The 24,406-nt window shown below is 40.4% G+C and overlaps 1 protein-coding gene across 2 annotated transcripts in view; it reads right to left on the reverse strand.

The window, feature by feature from the left end:
• The window catches only part of UST (uronyl 2-sulfotransferase), a 322,913-nt gene that overhangs the window by 123,137 nt on the left and 175,370 nt on the right, over positions 1–24,406 (reverse strand). For both annotated transcript variants that reach the window (XM_065931174.1, XM_065931173.1), the window contains exon 3: positions 7,499–7,654. In XM_065931174.1, coding sequence (XP_065787246.1) covers positions 7,499–7,654 — 156 coding nt within the window. The remainder of the gene's footprint in view (positions 1–7,498; positions 7,655–24,406) is intronic.

Genomic DNA, 24,406 nt, shown 5'->3' on the forward strand with positions numbered 1-24,406 from the left:
CACATCCCTCCTACTCTAAGGTCAGGGAACTCTGAGGGTCATTCTAAGGAGACTTTTCTAAAACATCTCAAGCAACAGTTAGGCTTCTGGGATAAATGTGCAGGCTTCTGACACGATGTCTTCAGAGGTTTGAGGGATTCTCAGGTGAAAGGGTGGAGAAGGCAATGGCAAACCACTTCAGTACTCTTGCCTGGACAATCCCATGGACGGAGGAGCCTGGTAGGCTACAGTCCACGGGGTCTCTAGGAGTCAGACATGACTGAGCGACTTCACTTTCACTTTTCACTTTCACGCACTGGAGAAGGAAATGGCAACCCACTCCAGTATTCTTGCCTGGAGAATCCCAGGGACAGGGGAGCCTGGTGGACTGCTGTCTACGGGGTCGCACAGAGTCGACTGAAGCGACTTAGCAGCAGCAGCAGCAGCAGCAGGTGAAAGAGGAATTTTTCTTGTTTAGTGGAGTATTCCCTTTAATTGAAGGGAAATTTTCTAATAATTAGAGTCTTTCACACAATGACTCTTCACTAGAACTGTGCCTGAGCATCTCCTAAGGAGTTTCCTGCTCCCCTACAAGATACAAATACCTGGGCACCACCATTAAAAGTATAACTCAGTATTTCATAGTAGGACCTAGAAACATGGGTATGAAAAGCTCCTGAGAATATTCTGATGCCCATGATGGTTAAGAACCATTTTTTACTGACCTCCCACTGCCCATGAATAATGTTTTATCTCCTTAGCCTAACAGTCAAGGTTCTTTGGGATTTGACCCCAGTTCATTTTCAATTCTTATTCTCCCACATCTTCTTGAGCATTTGGTTTTTTTCCTTTTTAAGGGGGTGATAATACTTTGCTAATAATGTTGCTTAAAGGATAAAAATAAGATGCACAAACATCTAGTTGCTGTCTGATGCTCAATATACAGCAATAACAGTAGGTCCTCAATGAATATTCATCACAACAAATAAACAGTGGTGGGACTGGCCTCAAAAATGAATGAGTCAACCTTTGCCTTTTAACAGAGGCCAGTTGACTCTGCCTTAGGGAAGCCTGGGAGGAATCCCAGTGGCCCGGAGACAGTTTCCAAGTCTAATGTGATTTCTTTAGGTGGGTTTTCTCTTCTAGAGTTGCAATGCTTTGTAGTCATAGTCAGACATGAATTGTGCAGTGGGTGAGAGCAGTGGGGAAGGGAAGTTAAAACACCATAAAGAAATTCTGTTTCTGACGAAGAGGGTACAGCACTCTAGAACACACTGACATAGGGGCTGTATCTACTGTTCTTTGAATACTTTTCAAGATTTTAGTCATTTGAATGGCTAGTGAATAGTCACTGCAGATGTGGAGTTTATAGTGAAAGAGTAGCCTTTACTAGTATGACAGATGGGAGTGTGTAGGCTGGTCCGCCAGCTCTAAACTGTGACTCAGAGTCTGTGGGATGCAATTGAGAGCCTCAAATGCTCATAAAGAGTCCCCTGGCCAACTCAGACTGGGACACTCTAGGTGAAAGTCGATTAAACAGGCATTTTTGTCTTGTTTTTAATTAAAAGAATTCTCAGTACTCTTGCCTGGAAAATCCCATGGACGGAGGAGCCTGGTAGGCTGCGGTCCACGGGGTCGCTAAGAGTCGGACACGACTGAGTGACTTCACTTTCACTTTTCACTCTCACGCATTGGAGAGGGAAATGGCAACCCACTCCAGTGTTCTTGCCTGGAGAATCCCAGGAATGGAGGAGCCTGATGGGCTGCCATCTATGGGGTTGCACAGAGTCGGACACGACTGAAATGACTTAGCAGCAGCAGCAGCGGAGTCTTTAAAATGTGAATATTGTTGTGACTTTCCTAGAGGGGGACAAGGAGACAGCATTTCCCAAATTTTAAAAATCATGATATTTTCATTTTTTCCCCAATGTCTTAGGAGACTCAATTTCTCAGGAACGCATTTAGGGAAATGCCGATATGATGGTTTTGACAAGGATCCTTAACCCTGATAGCTCAGTAGTAAAGAATCCACCTGCCAATTCAGGAGACACAAGTTCAATCCCTGGATCAGGAAGACCCCCTGGAGGAGGAAACGGCAACCCACTCCAGTATTCTTGCCTGAAAAAGCCCATAGACAGAAGAGCCTGGCAGCTATAATCCACGGGGTCACAAAACAGTCAGACATGGCTTAGCAGCTAAACAACAACAACAGCCTTAATCCTGAAACTCCTGTGGCGCTTGATCAAAAATAAAAATAAAAACTTTTCTGGACTCTACCCCAGAATCTCCAGGAGAAGGGCCACAGCAACTACATACTCAAAAGGCTGTGCTGGGGATTTCCTGGTGACTCAGTGGTAAAGAATCTGCCTGCCCGTGCAGGAGACACGGGTTCGATCCCTGACCCAGGAAGATCCCACAAGCCGCAGAGCAACTAAACCCATGCACCACAACTACTGAGTCTATACTCTAGAGCCTGGGAGCCGCAACGAGAGAAGCCACTGCAAAGAGAAACTCACACACCACAGCTAGAGAGTAGCCCTTGCTCGCCAAAACTAAAGAAAAGTCCTCAGCAAGGAAGACCCAGCACAGACAAAAATATATACAAAAAATAAACATTTTTGCTTGTTTGTTTTAAAAAGATCCCTCTGTGCAGCCAGAGCAGATAGCCACTGCATTAGGAGGGTGGCTCCTGAGTTCAGGAGGGTCCAAGTCCAAGCCCAAGTGCCATGGACAGTCACTATTATATTTGGGAAGTGACTTTATCTGGTTGTCTTAATTTTCTCATCCATAAAACAGGAAATCGTACCCACTCACTGGTCTAATTTTAGGTCCAAACGAGTTAAATGAAATAATAAAGTAAAACAATTAGCACAGAGCAGGTGCCGCTATTTCAGTTTGGAATCCTCCATAGCTTCAGCACAGACTTCCCTGGTGACTCAGTGGTAAAGAATCCACCTGCAAAGCAGGAGACGCGGGAGACACAGGTTCATTCCCTGGGTCAGGAAGATCCCCTGGAGGAGGAAACGGCCACCCTCTCCAGTATTCTTACCTGGAGAATCCCATGGACAGAGGAGACTGGGGGCTACAGTCCATGGGGTGGCAAAGAGTCAGACACGACTAAAGTGATTGAACATACACAGAGCTTCAGTATAAATAAAAATAGGAAATGTATTTGCTCTCTCCATCTTTTAGGTTCATATGCCAACAGTTTTTGCCCTTCTCCAACAGGAATGAAATCATTTTGAATTCTTAGGTCTGTGATATGCCTCTGACATATTGGCTTTTATTATCCTCAGAGCAGCATTCTGAAAGATAGGGTCAGACCATTAACAAAGATGGGTATGAGCCTTTTGGAAATCACACCTCCTGCCTTCTGGAAAATGGTTCTTTATCTTTTAGGTTGTACATGATCTCCATTTTCCAAAAAAGTATCTAAACTAGCCCAAGCGATTTAAATCTGGTTTTAGAGCATAAATCAAATGATGTCATCCTGAGTTCCCATTATATGCCCTGCAAAAGGTCCAACATTTGGCTAGCACCAGCTGTCCATGTTCTTCTGTGGAGGCAGAGTTTTCTAAAATATTAACTTCAAAGGCATTTCTATTTCTTATAAGGGCAGATGTAATGGGATTTTTATTGATGTTGTAACATTTGCTGTTTTCATGTTCTCTTTCCTTTTTAATAATCCCTTCAGTGTCTTATTCCATGAAATAGATTTTTTAAAATCTAGCACTCAATGGGTTTGTGTGTGTACCTGTGTGCATGTGTGCATGTGTGAGATGACAGCTACCCTCCAGGGAGAAATGTGTGCGTGAATTTGACTCTAGCCCAGAGAGATGCCATTGTGTATGGATGCAATGATACAGATGATTCCAGTCTCCAGTCTCACAAGTGGTTACTTTTCCAAAGTTCACTTGTAAGTCAGTAGTTTGGAACTTGGAGCACATTTTCTCATAAGAGAAATGTTCGACATGGTGGAGAGAGTCCCGGGCCAGCCCACAAGAGTCCATTTAACTCGTACTGCACCAAAGCAGACTTGCCATTAACTCCAGAGAACAATGTTGCCATGGGAACTACATTTTCAGAATTCTACTCTTTCATGTTAAGAACCACTGACTATAAAATTTTAACTCATCTCCTAAATCACATACCCCCCCTTTCCTTTAATAAATTACCAAGAAAAGGGAGCTATTCACACCACAGATTATTTCTTGAATATATTAGGTTAAAATAACATTTTTTTTCTCTACTTGTTTCATGCACTTTGAATCTTTAGAAAAAGGATGCATGTAACAAAGAAAAAGAGTTTCTTTAAACATTCTTGAGACTTGATTTCAAGTCTTCTTTGAACTACTTCAAACTTGCTTTCTTGTCCTGGCGTTTCCTGGCTCTCTTTGTATGCCACAGCCCAGTCAGCTAGCTACAGTGAAGCAACTGTCACTATCCTTATGCTTGTTTTTACATCAAAATTTTTTGTTTGCTTTTTCTACCGTATCTATACTTTTCCCTTCTGTTTTTTTAAAACATGCCTTATAATTTAATAGGAATCTTCAATAACTAAGTAATGAAGTATATTCTAGGTCACACTGACCACAGGAATCAGAAATGTTTCAACTAATCATACACAGATCATGGCAGAAGTTGTATAAATATATCACAGAATCACACGGCTGGAAAGAACCTTAAAAGATTGTCTATTCCCTGGCTTCCAGACAAGCCAATCATTCCAAACAGATGAGAACTAACCTCTGTTTTAGAGGAAAGGATGACTTTGGCTTTAACCCTTTATAAAAGACTTAACAATTTGTGTACCATTAGTAAAGTAATCTTCGTTTTTCATCTAAGTCCTTCCCTTTACAGTTCATCATAGAAAACAAAGTAGGTTGATATTTTTTTTTAATTCCAGAGTGTATTCAAATATCTTATTTTGTGCTTGTTTTTCTAGGGCCTTCCTGAACATCTTAGGGTCTAATATTCTCATTACTTTGCTCCCTCTGGGTTTTTACACTTTTCTGCAGTGGGAACTAAAGTCCAGATACTATACTTTGTTAGGCTTTAAGAACTGAGCATAATTTCCATACATAGGAACATTTAAGTCTAATCTGATAGCTGACTGGAAGACTCAAAAGAAAACCAAATTTTATATTTATAATAACATTGCAATAGAATAGGCTATTTATTATAGTTGCTCTCTTTCAGGGAGTAAAAAGGGCATAACCAGCCCTAATTATATTTGTTCTTGAATCAGATAAGGAAATCAGAGAACCTACCCCATGAAAATTACTGATAAAATGTGATATCTTAAAATGTCACCAAATATAATTTTTCTAGTGAGCACCTACTACAGAACTTGTAAGTGAAAAAGTGAAAGTGAAAGTTACTCAGTCATGTCTGACTCTTTGTGACCCCATGGACTGTACAGCACATGGGATTCTCCAGGCTAGGATACTGGAGTGGGTAGCCGTTCCTTTCTCCAGGAGATCTTCCCAACCCAGGGATTGGACCCAGGTTGCCCACATTGCAGGCGGATTCTTTACCAGCTGAGCCACCAGGGAAGCCCAAGAATACTGGAGTGGGTAGCTTATCCCTTCTCCAGCAGATCTTCCTGACCCAGGAATCAAACTGGAGTCTCCTGCATTGCAGGCAGATTCTTTACCAAATGAGCTATCTAATCTCAACACTTTTTTTTTGCTTATTGCTTATGACTGTTTAGACTAGTTACTCAGAAACCCTTTGATGGAAGTTTTCAAAGAAATGGGCATTTTGATCTCTATACTGTGGAAGACAGTAAACATATAGACATTATAGAAAGTACTGCTGGCAGCATTACACTCTCAAAACAGTCCTACCATTCCCTGTGACAAGAGGGACAGGAAGGCTATTGCATACTCCCTGTGTGTGTGTGAGGTTTTGAATGCCTGGAAGGTGAAGATCATGTAAGAAAGTAGACATGGTATTAGGGTCTCACCCTAGTAAACCATGCACCGCGTTTATTCCCCAAATTTACCTAGTCACTGAGTGGCGTGATGATTAAGTTTCATGTGTCAATTTGACTGGCCGAGGGATGCCCAGATTAAGCAATATTTCCTGGTGTGTCTGTGAGGGTGTTTCTGGATGAGATAAGCATTTGAATCAGTGGACTCAGTAGATTTCCCTCCCCAGTGTGGGTGGGACTCATCCAATCCCTTGAAGGCCTGAGTAGAACAAAATATAGAAGAAGGAGGAAGTGATTTTTTTTTCCTGCTTCATTGACTAAGCTGAGACATCTCATATTATATTCTCCTGCCCTTACATCATGGGATTTTCATCATGGGCTCACCTGCTTCTCAGGCCTTCACACTCGGGCTCGAGCTGTCTTACCAATGGCTTTGCTGGGCCTTCAACTTGCAGGCGGCAGAGTGTGGGACTTCTCAGCCTCAATAATTGCATATGCCATTTCCTCATAGTACATCTTTCCTGTCTGTCTGTCCCTCTATCCATGGATGTCTGTCTATCTTTCGATAGATACATCTCCATCCCACTGGTGCTGTTCTCTGAAGAGCCCTGACTTATGGCTGCTGCTGCTATTTAGTCACTTCAGTCGTGTCCGACTCTGTGGGACCCAATGGACTGAAGCCCACCAGGCACCTCTGTCCAGGGAGATTCTCCAGGGATCGAACCCAGGTCTCCTGCATTGCAGGCAGATTCTTTACCATTGAGCCACCAGGAAAGCCTGCCCTGACTTATACTGGTGGCTATTCACTCACTCTAAATACCTAAGAGGACCAAAGCAACTTTTCGAGACCAAGCTAACAAACCTGACCCTGTAAAATGACCATGAGAGCAGTAGGCCTAACTTGTCTACACTGGCAAAGCATCTCAACGGAGACTATCAACCCTATTCTGGTGTCAGCTTACAAAGTGGAATCTGTCTTCCCAGCTTCCTGGCAGAACCCAGCACTCCTGTTCTACCACCCACATGTCCCTCATATGGGTCAGCCGTCTTAGGGCAGATTTCTTCCCAGGAGGTGGGGTAATTCTTTTGTTACCACTGAATAGGCCAAGAGCTGTTTTGGCACCTCAAGATCCCCTGAACTTACCATAATAGGAAGCTTGTGCCCCCATCAACCTGATTCCTGGCCCACCGAGGGTTTTCTCTTTATTATAACCATAAAAACTTAGGACATTTGTGAGAAAATGCAAAGGAAGAAATATTAAAATCAAGATTTCTTATTTTTGCTCCCAAGATGTCAGCGTTACCTATAGCTCAGTGGTGTAACTATGTGAGATTTAAGCATTGCTAATTTTAGCTAAACAGACAATGACCATGGACTCTATCCTTCATTGGTCTTAATAAAAGTATCCCTTCAGGGAAACTTCCTGGTTTACAGACTTCTGTCAGAACCCTCAACTTAAATTTCCTTCCACACTCTGGCAAAAATACAGTATGATATTGTAACTCTGGTATTCATTCGCTAGGGGTGAAAGGGTGCTCCGGAAGGCACCCATTAATTGTGCAAATGAAGCAAAGACAACTTACTTGCTCGTTCTTAGTAAGCCTGGTTTTGTTGTGAATGTCTGACGTGACCAAATTGAATCCATGCTTCTCTGACAAGATTCTCAGAAGCAAGACGACGGTCCGACTCCCACACTTGCCCACTCTGTTGTACACCACCTGGCTTGGGAAAGGCAGCACCTGGGAAAGAACGAGAGAGCAAATGAGAGGCTTTGGGATTAAAATACTTAGGGTTCTTCCCTCAATTTCAGAATGATAAACATTTGATCAAACTCGCAAAGAGTCAGACACGGCTTAGCAACTGAAGAAAAACAGCAAAGGAGAAGGGCCCATACGAAGCTAACGAGAATGGAAATGATGGACTGGGATTCTTCTTCACAGTATAGCGTGAGAGAAACATTGGGCTCCTCCATCTACACTGATACTTAAAGCTGGTAAAATTTCATGCCCTCTAGAATATTGATTGTGAAGTCACTTTGTCTTTTTCTTCAGAACAAAATATGTAAATATGTGCTTTAATGAAAATATTCTTTTGCGAGTTATATTTTATTAGAACAATCTGTAGAGTGCTTGGGAGAAATAATAGTAATTTCAAAAATCGAGACATAATTTAAAAGCAATAAAATTCACCCTTTAACGTGTACAATTCAATGAGTTTCAGTATATTCACAGAGTTATGAACCAGTACCACTACTTCATTCCAGAGCACTGGGAAAGAAACTCCCCAAAGAAACTCCATACCCATTAGCAATCACTTCCATTTACTTCATTATCTCGATTCACTGAAACTATCTACTCTCTGTCTCTATGGTTTTCCCTATAGCTTTCCGAAAATCTCATATAAATGGAATGATAGGACATGTGGCCTTTTGTGTCTGGCTTCTTTCACTGAGCATAATGTTTTTAAGGTTCATCAGTGTTGTAGTATGAATTGGTATTTCACCTCTTTATATGGCCAAATAATATTACCTTGTATGGGTTAGCCATATTTTGTTTATATATTTATCAGTTGATGGACACTGGATTGTTTCCACCTTTTGCCTACTATGAGTAATGATACTGTGAACATTTGTCTATATGTCTTTGTGTATACATATGTTTTTGATTCCCCTTGGGTAAATCCTTAGAGTAGAAACGCTGGATCATACCGTAACCCTATGTTTAATTTTTTGAAGAACTGCCAAACTGTTTTTAATACAGCTGCACCATTTTATATTCCCACCAGCAATGCATGAGAGTTTCAATTTCTCCACATCCTTGCCAACACTTGTTATTGCCTGTTTTTATTATTATTATTATTATAGCCATCCTAATGGGTGTGAAGTGGTATCTCACTGTGGTTTTGATTTGTATTTCCCTGATGACTAATGATGTTGAGCATATTTCATGCGTTTACTGGCCATTTGTATATTTTCTTTGGACAAATGTCTATTCAAACACTGCTCATTTTAAAATTGGTTGCTTGTCTTTTCACTGTTGTTTTTTTTTTCAGATTTCATTTTTTTTAATGTTTTATTTTACATTGGAGTATAACCTGTTAACAATGTGGTAGTTTCAGCTGACATCAAAGGGACTCAGCCATACCTCTGCATGTATTCATTCTCCCCCAAGCTCCCCTTCCTATCCAGGCTGCCACATAACACTGAGCAAGAGTTCCCTGTGCAGTAAGTAGGATCCTGTTCACTATCCATCGAGTTTTTAGAGTTCTATATTTTTTCTGAATTTGCAAATATATTCTCCCATTCTATGGATTGTCTTTTCACTTTCTTGAAATGTCAAAGCATAAGATTGTAGTCTTCATGGAATCCAATTTATCTAGTTTTCCTTTGGTTGCTTGCGCTTTCGGTATCGTATCTAAGAAACCATTGCCTAATCCAAAGTCACAAAGATATACAGCTGTATTTTCTCTTAGAAGTTTCATAGTTTTAGTGCTAATATTCAGGTCTTTGATTCATTTTGAGTTAATTGTGTGTATGGTGTGAGCTAGTGATCTAACTTCATTCCATTGCATGTGAATATCCATCTGCCTCAGCAGCATTTTTTTGAAAAGCCTTTTTTTCCCCCCTCTATTTAATTGTTTGACAGCCTTACTGAAAACCCACTAACCATAAAACTACAGTTTTATTTCTGGACTGTCAGTCCTATTCCATTGATCTATATGTTTATCTTATGCCAGTACCACAGAATCTAGCTTACTATTTCTTTGTTCTAAATTTTGAAATCAGGAAGGGTGAATCTGTGCAACTGTGTTCTTCTTTACCAAGATTGTTTTGGCTATTCTGGGCCCCTTGCATTTCCTTATGAATTTTAGGATCAGCTTGTCAATTTCTGCAAAAAAGGCAGTCGAGATTTTGACAGGGACTGTGTTTAATTAATAGCTCAATATAAGGACTACTGCCATTTTAATAATATTAAGTCTTCCAATCCATGAACATAGAAGTCTTTCCACGTACTGGATTTTCCTTTAATTTGTTTCATTGATGTTTTTCAGTTTTCAGTGTATAAGCCCTATAATTCTTTTATTTATTTTTTGATGCTATTTTAAATGGTCTTCCCTGATAGCTTAGTGGTAAATAATCTGCCTGAAGTGCAGGAGATCTAAATTTGATCCCTGGGTCAGAAAGATTCCCTGGAGAAGGAAATGGCAACCCACTCCAGTATTCTTTGTGTGTGTGTGTGTGTGTAATAAAGTTTTATAAAAGAGATAGAGAAAGCTTCTGACAACGACATCAGAAGGGGACAGAAAGAGTGCCCCTTTGTTAGTTTTTAGCAAGGCCACTCCAGTATTCTTTCCTGAAGAATCCCATGGACAGAGGAGCCTGGCGGGCCATAATCCATGGGATCATAAGAGCTGGACACAACTTAGTGACTAAACCAACATTATGAATGGAACTGTTTTTATTTAATTTTTGGATTGGCTGCTCACTGGTAGAAATCCAACTGATTTTTGTATATTGATCTTGTATCCTCCAACCCTGCTGAACTCATTTTATTAGCTTTAATAGTTTCTTTGTGTGGATTCTTTAGGATTTTCAATATATTTGATCATGTCATCTGCAAACAGAGATAGTTTTACTTCTTCCCTTGCAGTATGGATGCCTTTTATTTCTTTTTCTTTTCTAATTGCCAAGTTATAATAATTTTGATAGACTAAGAAGCAATTATAAAAAGTATCTGATTAAATATTTAAATCCCCAATAAAGACATTATTTCCATATTGAATGCTTGGCATTCAACAGTAATTGAGAAATAAAATAATCAAAAGATTCCATCATTCAGCACATATCCATAACAGAAGGCCATAAAAGGCTCAAAGTTAAAGAGTATAGTACAACATATCTAGATATATCCCAAATTTGGCTATGGTATGCAATTTGAATTTTTGCCTTTGTAATTATAGGTTTAATTTTCTTAAAATGTTTTATAGGCAGAGCAGCATTTTGTAAATTTGGAGCTTCAAGGCTAATTGTCATTGGAGCAAAATATAGTACTAATATCACTTACTTAGCAACAAGTCATATACCATTTTGATATAATTTTTCACATACATATTTTTTAAACGAGCAATACTTTGTTTCCTTAGGGTCAGTCATAATATCTTCTACTATGTGTCCTCATGGTACCTAGAAAATGCCTTGGATACATAGGGTCTCAATAGACATCGATTAGTTCTTGGCAGCTCTAAGGGGCTTAATGTACTGTTTAACACTAACACAATGATTCCACTAAACTGTGAGACCAGGATAATCTTCCAATACAGCTGATCTTTCTGACCAAATGCTAATAAAAGTCACCAGGGTAAAACAGACCATCAATATAACAGGTCCTTTCATTTACGGTTCAATCAGTGAGTACCTCAAAAGTCTGTTCTCTGGAAACAACTGTAGAAGTTCAGATATTCGGATGAATCATTTAGTTCTTATTCATGAGGTTATGACCCAGGGAGGTTGAACTGGGCTTCACATTTAGTGGAATTGCATTACTAGTGTTTGTGAGTTGGATTTTCTGTAATAACCAGGCTGGGAGATAGACTGTGGTTGTGACAAAGCTGCCAAAATAAACACAACTTGTAATTTCTTTGGGGAATGAAACTGTTCAAGAATTGGATGAATACATTTTTCCTTGTCTCCTAGCACAGCACAGAACAGCAATTTAGTCAAAATTTGTTATAACTAAATCGGTGACCTAGAAGGTGTGTTACAACACATAAAGTACTTTATTCTAAGAGTGCAAAGTGTATCTTAGAAGATTTAGATGAAGAACAGAGGCACTTAGAAACCTGAGGTGGAAATAATTTCTCCTGAATTTCTTGGTTAATCAACACAGGAAGTGTGTGCTAAGTCACTTCACTTGTGTCCGACTCTTTGCAACCCTATGGACCATAGCCTGCCAGGCTCCTCTGTCCACGGAATTCTCCAGGCATGAATATTGGAGCGGATTGCCATGCCCTCCTCCAGAGGATCTTCCCCTCCCAGGGATTGAACAAACCTGGGTATCCTGCATTACAGGCAGATCCTTTACCGTCTGAGCCACAGCATACAATACACCATCACAAACAATAACCTTTCTCAAATTTAGGGCAGGGCTTTTAAATCCTTTCTAAAAACCTATGGAATTCACTGGAAATTGGCAAATTTAGTCAGGCCAGATCAATGAGTTGATTTGGGGGTTTGGGATAGGCGTTAAAATTAACAATGGCAATGAGTTGCTGCTCAGCCTTGTTTTAGTAGAACTATAAATCTGCTCCTGAAGTCTGTTTTACCAACTTTGTCATCTTTTCTGTAATGTGTACTTTCTGAAATGATGGTAAAAAACAGGACAGATTTTTATGGAGGGCTGACCCTGACCTCCCTGTGCAGGCTCTGCGCCATGTAAATTTTTTAAATCTTTGTTAACAACAGTGAATCAAATAGCATAACTGTCTTCACTCTAGTGTACATTTCTCTAGGATTTTAAAATTTCAAATAATGGAAGCATCATTAATAGTACCTAAGTGACTCTCCTGCGTGCCCTCCTCTTTCCCACAGATCACAGATTCACAGAATGACAGAGTTTGAGGTCTAGAGACAATGTGGATTAATCCATCCCCTTCCAACTCCCTTCCCACCCTGTACCACTAGTCTCTTTCACCCTCACCCACAGCCCAATCTGTGTTTGACTTGACTACAGCTTTATGTTGTCTTTCCATCTCCTCAAGTACCCTGTGAGATGGATATTAAGGCTATTTTTAGATGAGTAACCAAGGCCAGAGAGATCATTTGGTATATTCAAGGTCACAAAGCTAAAAAAAGTATCATGTAACAACTAAAACCCAGCTCACAGCTAACCTGACCCCCTAATGACACTCTATTTAATATAATAAAACTTCAAAAGGTGAAAATGACCTTTAGTTTGGCTTCTGCAACAGAGATGCTCTTTCTTTTTGTCATGTCTTGAATGTGTCCAATCTCATTAAATGCTATTGTTCAACAGTCTGCTCTCACAACCAGAATCATCAGGCATTACTCATCCATTACTATGTCCCCAGATGCTCAGCTGGGACTGACAGGAGCCGACTGGCCTCTCTTGCTCCTTCCTCAGGATGCATTTTATAAGTTAATGTAAGTCTGGAGTGCCAGAGCAGATAACGGGACGGGAAGAGAAGGATATAGTATTCCCTTTATTCCTTCCCCTAACCTATTGTAAGCAGTCCCAGCTGCCTCAGATATTGTGACCCACTTCACTAAGAAAGGAAAAAAACAGGAAGCAATACGTCATAGTAAAATGTATATAAAATCCTAAATGCACTTAAAATGTCTATCAAGACAAGCAAATACCCTCCAATGGTAAACTTAATGACTGTGAAAAGACATCTAAAGCCCTCTTTACATCAAAATCCCGACTTTTTTCCTCAACAGATATTTGCCAATTGTTAGGCATTTCAACTTTAATGTCCCTATTATCATTTGCACACAAATTTTCAATACTTACTCTTTCTTTGTGTATCCTATAAAGACGCACACAACAAAAACCCTCCCCCTCCCACCCACACCCCAAGTGATTCTTCATTCTTGGCAACTATGGTTATACGAATGTTATGTCTGTGGTTTCTATTTTATGGCCAATTTGTAAAAGTGAAGGGAGCTCCAAATATTTCACTCAGTGAATTATATATTTTTATGTTGCCTGCCTTGTAAGTTCTGCAAATGCCACAAATCCCCAGGGCCTGACAGGCTTGTGTGGAGCGTGCCAAATAAACAGAAGTCTTTCCAAAATCCTGAGCACAACAGTAACTACCACCAGATGACATCCACAATTCAATAGCTTCCCCCAGGTTTGAAATGGGGCGGAGAAGGAAGCCTTTCTAGGTAAAAAGCAAACTTGGCCTGGACCTAGATTTTTCATAGTCCATGATTATAGGTCTCTCTGGGGACTGGTCTTGTCGGAAGAATGAACATCAATCCTGCTTTCAAGTCTTTGCAAAACGATATTTAATATAGTATGTTACAAGCTGTAGTTCCTGAATGGCTATATATTTGAATTACCTATGAAACTCCTAAAACTCCGGATTTCTGGACCCCACTCGGAGACTAACTGAAACAGAAAGTCTAGGATGATGAGGGTCAGGAGGCTGGCTCTAAAGGGTTCTCTGGGACCCTGCTACCGCTAGGTCCGTTTAGAAGAATCACTATTGTAGTAGACTCCTAGCCTTCCATGTTAAGCTGTTGGCTGCTTCCAAACAGCATTATGAGGGATTATGGTGGGGGAGAAGGTTGCCTGCATGATACTGGAGAAGAGTCTGGGTGAAAGGCACTGTCATGGACTCTCCAGAGTGCTGCTGGCCTCTTACCCACAGTTCAAAATCATGATTAACCTGACAGATATGCTCACACTAGAGTAAGATCCCATCCCCTAGAGTGATGAGAGAACAAATATGCTGGTTAACGGGCTTCCCAAGTGGTCCTGGAGATAAAGAGTTTGCCTGCCAATGGAGGAGACTTAAGAGATGTTCGATCCCTGAATTGGGAAGATCCCCAGGAGAAGGAAATAGCAACCCACTCCAGTATTCTTGCCTGGAGAATCCCATGGACAGAGGAGCCTGGCAGGCTACAGTCCATAGTGTTTCAGAGTCAGATATGATTTTAGTGACTTAGCATGGAAGCATGCACATGCTGGTTAACTGAATGTGCGTGCATAGGTGCTCAGTCGTTAAGTCATGTCTGACTCCTTGTGACACCATGGACAGTAGCCCGCCAGGTTCCTCTGTTCACAGCATTTCCCAGACAAGAATACTGGAGTGGGTTGCCATTTCTTTCTCCAGGGGATCATGCTGACCCAGGGATCGAACCTGGGTCTCCTGCATTGCAGGTAGATTCTTTACCACTAAGCTACCAGGGAAGCCCAACTGAATGTGTAGGTTGACTGAAATTCATATTATACACAATCAAAGCATTAGACCCTTAGTATCCATATTATCCTAAAGATGAAGTGATGTTCTTTGAGGAATAAAAGTCATTTTGTGATTTTTCAGCACCTCCATTCCATGGTTCCTCACACCGATGAAGCCACAGCCATGGTTTCGTGAGGCTAGAACTCAGCGACAGGTGTGGTGCTCACTGTCCACAGGATTTGAGCAGTTTAAATCCATTCTGTGAATCTCCACCTGGAAATTCCCTAGGACACTGAAGTGCCAGGATCTGGTCCCCTTGCATCTTGGAGCCTCAGTGTCCTCATCTGTAAGAGGGGTTGCTGTCCTTGTTGTTCAGTCGCTCAGTCGTGTCTGTCTCTTTGCAACCCCATGGACAGCAGCACGCCAGGCTTCCCTGTCCTTCACTATTTCCTGGAGCTTGCTCAAACTCAGGTCCATTGAGTCAGTGATGCCATCCCACCATCTCACCCTCTGTCTCCCTCTTTTTAAAAATGACAATATTGGTTCTAAAACAACATTTTACAGTATTTTCATCCCAACAGTTTGTGTATTTAATCCACATGCTATCCACATGCACAAACATGTTATCCACATGCACAAACCAGGTAGATCCAGTCTATTAGAGGAATAAAACAGGTGGATTTGTACAGCTATATTTGTCTTTCTGTAGATAGCATTAGACATGGAACTATCTCAAGTAGGAACAGGGGGAAAGGAGAAAGCATAAGGTTCTGATTTGGCAAGGTTTCTGGATGAAGATGGGCTATAAATAATTAGATGATACAAAGATGTGATTTGAGAATTAGGGGTAGAAAGAGTTTTCCATGCAAAAGGTAGAGTGAGGGAAAAGACAGTTCTTTAACGGGTCCTGTATGTTTTCTCCTCTAGAATGGAGGGCCCAGGGGTCGGAGAGTCGATGGTGATTAGGAAACAGATGCATCTGTTAAAAGACCTAGAATGACTTGATGGGCAAAAGCCGTGCTGAGTTCTGGACAGCATTACTGGAAGGCTGAGCCCTGTACAGACTTTGGTGTTTGGTGATGGTATTAAAAAACAAAAAACAACAGAGAACTTGAAATGGTTAAAACTGTAGAAGGGAGAAGAAAACATAAGAAGAGCATAAAGGAAGATTTATTACATGACAAACCCAAATAAGAATGGGACATATACAGAAATGCCAGAGGTTCCAAAAGACGACTGTGAGTGCCCATAGAGCTGGAATCCATGGGCAGCACAAATTACTGGAACTTTTTTTTCTATTTCTTTGATGAATATATATGATAAACTGCTGCTGTGCTATGCTCAGTGGCTCAGTCACGTCCAACTCTTTGCAACCCTATGGACTGTAGCCCTCCAGGCTCCTCTGTCCAGGGGATTCTCCAGGCAAGAATACTGGAGTGAGTTGCTATGTCCTCCTCCAGGAGATCTTCCTGATCCAAGGATCGAACCCATGTCTTTTTCACCTCCTGGATTGGCAGGCAGGTTCCTTATTACCACCAGTGTCACCTGGGAAACTCCATATTTGACAAGGAAAAATATTAAAATCTTGTGTTAATTTCTAAGGCATTTCCAAGTGATATCTTGATAATAATATGGATTGAAATGAAAAATTTAGTAACTTCAGAAAAGAGTATCATTTACTGGGTTAAAATCCAGCCCTAACCCTGGATATTCATTGGAAGGACTGATGCTGAAGCTGAAACTCCAGTACTTTGGCCACCTGACTGAAAGTCAGGAAACTGATTTTCCTGTTGGCCAAACTAGTTGAGTGACTCTGAACATGGGACCTTGATCAACATCTCTAGGCCAAATTTTCCTCATGGATAAACTGGAGGTACTGAAACCAATGATTTCAAGGTTCCTTCTGTTCACTTCCCATGATGTTAAGGTAGGGATATATAATACCTACAGATGCTCAAAAGGTTATTTAAATGGCATCCTGTGCTCCAAATATTCCACTTTGGTCTATCTAGTGTCCTCATCTCCATCATGTACAACATCATTACACTATTTCTAGGAATGTAATACCCTGCATACTGTAATGACATACCATACAAAGAAGCAATTTCCCCCAAGAAGTCAGAGTTAATTTTTGGAAGTGGTGATTAAACCATGATAGCTGAACTTTGAAGTATGCTTCAGAAAAAAATTACTTCCAGTTTGACTAAAAACTCAAATTTCAGGTGACCTTGGGTGAATGTTTTCAATACCATGAACCTACGAACATTTTCAAATTTCAAACTGACAAAAGCCAAGAAAATATACTTTATTTTGGGGGGCTCCAAAATCACTGCAGATGGTGACTGCAGCCATGAAATTAAAAGATGCTTGCTCCTTGGAATAAAAGTTATGACCAACTTTGACAGCATATTAAAAAGCAGAGACATGACTTTGCCAACAAAGGTCCGTCTAGTCAAAGCTATAGTTTTTCCAGTAGTCATGCATGGATGTGAGAGTTGTACTATAAAGAAAACTAAGTGCCGAAGAATTGATGCTTCTGAACTGTGGTGTTGAAGAAGACTCTTGAGAGTTCCTTGGACAGCAAGGAGATCCAACCAGTCTATCCTAAAGGAAATCAGTCCTAGTATTCATTGAAAGGACTGATGCTGAAGCTGAAACTCCAATACTTTGGCCACCTGATTTGAAGAACTGACTCATTGGAAAAGACCCTGATGCTGGGAAAGATTGAAGGCAGGAGGAGAAGGGGACAACAGAAGATGAGATGGTTGGATGGCATCACCAACTCAATGGACAAGAGTTTGAGTAAACTCCAGGAGTTGGTGATGGGCAGGGAGGCCTGGTGTGCTGCAGTCCATGCAGTCACAAGAGTCAGACATGACGAGCAACTGAGCTGAACTGAAGAAAATATACATATTAGGAAAAGGCACATTCAGTTCTAATTCTGTGACATTCTATATGTTTCTTTTTCTGGTCAGTATGCAAATCACAGAATACATGTCCATAATCTGGGTATCTCACTATAGGGTACGTAATGTATGTAATTTACAAATTTTAATTTACAAATTAATTAATTTAAAATTTAATTAATTAATTTAAAATTTACAAATTTTAAACTTCAACCCTCAGTCTAGCTCATGAGTATGGAATACTCATATGTTTGGCAGAAATGAGATGAAGTTTACATGCCATGGAGAGGATACAAAAGTTTTAGAGGATAAACCATCGTGAAGGATTATTTCAAATCGTTTGCTTCCACATATATATGGTAGGCCTACTGCACTTGTGTTTGAAACCTCTGACCACTCTTCTAAGAGTCCCTTAAACCTTGTCCATGGCTTTTATTATCAAAATGAAATAGAGAAACCAATATGGTTATGTCAATCTTATTTGACTCTCATCTTCCTGTGTGTGTACATGCGTGTGGATATGCCTCATATGTTTTGTTGCACTCAGACGCACTGTAAGTGGTACTGCAGTAGTACATTTGGACCAGTTCTAGCCATTTCTGGCACATCCTTCTATGCTACGTATTCAGTGATCCGAAAGTCTTTATTAAACAAAACCCAGGATATCAGAGTTGTGGATTTTCCAGTTAAGAGCAGAGAGGAACTCAGGGTCCTCAAATTAGTTCTAGATCTGGAGTTGTTCCATTGCAATTATTAATCAATTCAGGTGACTTTATACATTAACTTCTGAACCAGAATATGTAATTTCATAGATGCCTTGGAGTAGATAATCTTTCCGCTAGACCCACATACAGAGTTTAACTCACCATTCGTCCATGGAGTCACAAAGAGTCAGACATGACTGAGTGACTTTCATTTTCTTTTCAGATGTATAACACATTTTCTCTTAATCACAGGCTTCTTCAGATAAAATATGCAGACACTTTATTTCGACTTTTAAGATTTGAAAGTCTCCTTCAAGTTCAGCTTTATTTCTGTCCTATGTTATTTTTAGTTAGGAATTTAGATTCTGAACCTAATTTAAAAATTCATTCATTATAATGCAATAGAGGAGAAGTATTGACTCATTGTACATTTCGTAATTTATAGCAGGTATTGGTGGTGTGGGCCAACCATTCAGTTTAGAATGGTTTTCTCTGATTACTGGTGGGGAGAAAAGTCAAATATCTTCATTACAGTCTCCATAAGGGAAAACTACCCTCATTGCAAATAGTACAAAGACTAGGTGACCAGACACACTTGGTTGCCAATACTCCTCTCTCATCAAAGCACCATGTAAAAACTTTAAGATCAACGCCTTAGATCCACTGTTCATTGTGAATCACACCATCGTTTTTTCTGTTTAAAATGTCTGAATCAAATTTGGGAGTATGAATTTATAGCAAGAACCTTATCCTTGGATTCAAATGATCATTGTTTAAGGTTTTCATAACAAAACCAACACCTGAAAAATAGTGTGGCAGATTTGGACAGTAACTGCCCGTAACCAATCCCACCAGCCTATATCCATGAAGAGTATAACATCCTCCCACAGAGACCCTGGGCCTGGCCGCGCAGCTTGCTTTTTGTCAGTGAGACATTAGCAAGCATATAGAGGCTTGAAAAGAGCTTGCACACTGTGGCTGAATCTTGCTAGTTGTTGGGAAACTTTCCCTCATAATATGACCCTAGGAAAGCCTCCAGGAAGATAAGAGACCCTGTGGAATATTGAAAATTTTGTGACTGAATTCAACAGATAATTCCTGAGTGCCAATCATTTGCTTATTGGCAAGAAGTTAATTGATTATTGTGATGATCTGATGGTCTGTCTTGGACTAGAGTCTAAATTCCATGGCTGTAGCAGCACCTCTGCTTTTCCTTACTACTGTATCTTCAGTACAACTGAATGTCTGACACATAGTAGATAAAGAATAAATTGCTGTCAAATGGGCGAATACAACAAAGGTTACAAGTCCCCTGCCCTGTATGAACTCACAGTCTAGCCCAGCGAACCAACCATAGGCACCACATGCTTTGATAACGTGTGGCAAGAGCCCTGTCAAGGATATGGTACAGACAGAAGGAGTGATGGACTTGGCCTTGGGGACTCAGGGAAGGTTTCACAGAGAGCATGACATTTAAGCTATGCCTTGGTGCGTGCATGTTCAGCCACTTCAGTCACGTTTGACTCTTCATGACCCTGTGGACTATAGCCCATTAGGCTCCTCTGTCCACAGGATTCTCCAGGCAGGAATACTGGAATGGGTTGCCATTTCCTTCTCCAGGGGCTCTTTCCAACACAAGGATAGAAACTGCATCTCCTGTGTCTCCAGCATTGAAAGGCAGATTCTTTAATGCTGAGCCAGCTGGGAAGCTATGCTTTGATATCTCCAGAAACTGTATAGTCTTGATTCAGTCATTTTCCCTTTGTCAAATATCCTACCAAATTCTTGTTGGTAACTACCAATAAAGCACTTTCTAGCTCTCTCAGCTTGATTTGTCTACACAGAGTTGGTTTCTTGGGCATTTTTCACCTTCATGAGTACATGTGCATAGCCCGGGTGATATGCAAGAAGAATGCATCCTGCAAAATTCATCAACTGTTAATGTTGCCCCCTCATGCCCACTGGGCTTAAAAAGACAAAGCAGGAAAACTGAGGAGCTGCAGCCTCTAACAACAACTGGGTTGAACATGACTAAAGAATTTTCAGGATTGCTTTTATGTCATATCTCCACATATCATTGAGGACACTTTTGCTGGCAGGTAACAGAAAACCCAACCCAATTCAAACAGTAGGAAAAATAAAGAGGCACACCTCATTTTGTTATGTTTTACTTCGTTGTGCTTCATAGATACTGCTTTTTTTCTTCAAAAATTGGAGGTTTGTGGCAACTCTGTACCCAGCAAGTCTATTGGTGCCATTTTCCAACAGCATTTGTTCACTTTGTGTCTCTGTGTCAAACTTTGGTAATTCTCGCAATATTTCAAACTTTTTCATTATTATTCTATTTTTATGGTGATCCGCGATCTTTGATGTTACTACTACAACTCGCTGAACACTCAGATGATAGCATTTTTAAACAATAAAGTATCTGAAATCACTGCAGATGGTGACTGCAGCCATGAAATTAAAAGACGCTTGCTCCTTGGAAGAGAAGTTATGGGCAACCTAGACAGCATATTAAAAAGCAGAGACATTACTTTGCCAACAAAGATCCGTCTAGTCAAAGCTACCGTTTTTCCAGTAGTCATGTATGGATGTGAGAGTTGGACTACAAAGAAAGCTGAGCACTGAAGAATTGATGCTTTTGAACTGTGGTGGTGGAGAAGACTCTTGAGAGTCCCTTGGACTATAAGGAGATCCAACTAGTCAATCCTAAAAGAAATCAGTCCTAATATTCATTAGAAGGACTGATGCTGAAGCTGAAACTCCAATACTTTGGCCACCTGATTTGAAGAACTGACTCATTGGAAAAGACCCTGATGCTAGGAAAGATTGAAGGCGGGAGAAGAAGGGGACAACAGAGGATGAGATGATTAGATGGCATCACTGACTCAATGGACATGAGTTTGAGTAAGCTCTGGGAGTTGGTGATGGACAGGGAGGCCTGGTGTGCTGCAGTCCATGGTGTCGCAAAGAGTTGGACACGACTGAGTGACTGAACTGAACTGAACTGGATTTTGCTTTTAAAGACACAGCTATTGAGCATGTACTATACTCCATATAGTAAACATAACTTTGATACTCACTGGGAAACCAAAAAGTTAATGTGATTCACTTTATTGCTTCGCTCACTTTATTGCAGTGGTCTGAAACGAAACCTGCAATATCCCTGTATTGTCTTAGAAATATATAAATAAAATGAAAACATATTCTCTTTCAAAACAGATGTCCTTGGGCATGGAGACTGTAGAATTCATTCCATATTTTTGTTCCATTTTTCTCTGCTCTCCTAGTATGTCAGTATTGTCCTGATATTAGCTCTCCTCATATTGCATGATGGCTGCTGCAATTCCAGCCATCACATGAAGAACATCAAACTCCAGAGGAAGAAGAAATTATCTTTCTCAAGTGCTTCCTATGAGATATGAAAGTGTTACTTAGAAGGTCTTAAGAAAATTTTGCCTCATGTTTCCTTAGTGAGATCTAAGCCGCCAGCCCACATCACAACTAACAATTAGCAAACTAAATGAGACAACCACTAAAGGCTTAAATTACTCATGATTCATCTTTGATGTAGGGATGGGATTACCTTCCCCACAGAGTAAAATTTGAGTAAAATCAGATTTCTGCTAAAGAAGAGGAGATTGTGGGGAGATGAGAGTGGGGTAAGCAACAAATAAGGCCTACTATACCCAAGTACTCAAAGGCCCCATTGTTGTTGATTCTTCAAACACCCATTCATGAAACCCCATTCCTCAGCTGCAGAAGAGGGAGTTAGAGTGGCAGACACAGAGACCATTTCTAAACAATGACAAGGCTCTATTTGCTGGTTGTGGCCCAAATATACCCCTGCAGCTTTCTCCCAGGCACACGTTTGTTGACAGCTGGAGAAGCGGACAGATGAAATACATTCCCCTTCTACATGAAATGACATCAACCCCCACACACTGAAATGAGATGGAGAATTAGCAACAAGGTGAACTTGAGCTGGAAGATTAACTCCACATAAGAATCTAGGATTCATAAGGCATTTTTAGCTAGAGATGGTAATAAGATAAAAAAAAAATTGCTCTCAGATGAACAAATGTCATGCTGCCTACATGTTGGAGGCTTTTTACAAGTATGACTTTTTCATAAATGAATTAATTTTGAACAAGAGTGGGATGTAACATAGACCCAATCCATCAGCACGGATCTGACCATGGAGAGTGCATTTCCATAGTATCTGTAGGTTGGTTCTTTTTTTCACTTGTTACTTGGGGCTGCGTAAACAGATTTTTTCAGAAATTTCCACCAAGATAGATGAAGCATCCCATTTACTACGCATGCATGCGTGCTCAGTCCCTTCAGTCGTGTCTGACTCTTTGCGACCCTATGAACTATAGCCCACCAGGCTCCTCTCATACATGCGATTCTCCAGGCAAGAATACTGAAGTGGTTGCCATGTCCTCCTCCAGGGGATCTTTCCAACCCAGGGATCAAACCTGCATCTCCTGCATTACAGGTGGGTTCTTTACTCTTGAGTCACAGAAGAAGGGAGCTATTATTACATTCAGACTATCAAACACTGTTAAGTAAAAGAATCATTATTCTCCAAAATATTTTTTATTTGCCATCCCTCAAGACTTTACTATCTAATAGAAAGAAAAAAAAGGAAGACAATTTACAGAGCAACAACTGTCTTAATAGCTAGAGAGTCCCCATCAGGAATAAAATTCCTGTTTTTCCCTGTAACTGTCAAGGAATTGATCTGAATAAGCAATAAGAAAATCCTTGTTAGGGGAGTTTATGTGAAGACAGACAAATGTGGTAAAATAAAGGAAGCTGAAGAATGAACAGAAGGGAAAAGACATGGGTTTTAAGGGTCCTTTGCTGGGTCTCTGAATGGCGTTTCCCTGGAGCAGTGGGGTAAATCCAGTGCTTGCCAACAGGAGGAGCCTTATCCTGGACCAGAGTCTTAGCGAGGCCTGATGTCCAACCTACATCAGTGACACACAGGGGTCCATCATTCACTAATACCTCCACTCCAGGGCTCCTTCAAGGACTCTGTATTTGAGTGGCTCTCTGTTTGTCTATCAAAAGGTTGGCTGATGGACACAATACATTAGGATATTGTTTGAAGGACAGAATCCTAATTGCTCTGGACACTCTGTATTTTTAGCCTTGGACCAAGTTAGGACATCACAAGGCTGTCTTTTGGAACATAATTTCTTGGCCTCATTATGAGCTTCTTCAATCAAACACTATTTTGTCATCATGTCCTTTGTGGTCATTGAGGGACGCCATAAGATACAGCACCACACAATTCACTTCTGTGTTAGTGACTGGGGTGTAATCAACCACAGTGTCTCTTAATTTTCACATTTTTTTTTTCCCATCTCAAGGGTCTTGTTTGTTGGTACCTCATATGGACATGAATTTGAGCAAGCTCCGGGAGTTGGTGATGGACAGGGAGACCTGGCATGCTGCAGTCCATGGGGTTGCAAAGTGTCAGACACGACTGAGCAACTGAACTGACTGTGTATGTAATTATCTTCTTAAGAAACAACCCAAAACTATGAGTACCAGTACTCCCATATAGAAGATGAGAGAAACAATAATTAGAAGGATTAACATTTGCCCAGGGTCAAATACAGAGCTTTGGTATTCAACCCCAAATTCATGCTCTCTACTCCACTACACTATCTGAAAAACTAGTATATTTCTGCTGCTCAGATATTAAGAACTATGTTACTACTTACAGCCTCATTTTTCCTGTAGCTACTAGGAAATTCAGAGTAACGGTTGTTCAATTACAGCAATTTTTTGGAATTTATAGTCTCCAGACAGTTTTAATTTCAAATTATATTTACCACATCCTTGATATGTTTTTGCTTATATTTTATCATTGTTTTATATTTTCTATATATCTCAAATTATTTGAAGGATGAACAAAGAATTAAATAAATCCACC

The sequence above is a fragment of the Muntiacus reevesi genome, chromosome 3 (assembly GCF_963930625.1).
Source record: "Muntiacus reevesi chromosome 3, mMunRee1.1, whole genome shotgun sequence".
NCBI lineage: Eukaryota > Metazoa > Chordata > Mammalia > Artiodactyla > Cervidae > Muntiacus > Muntiacus reevesi.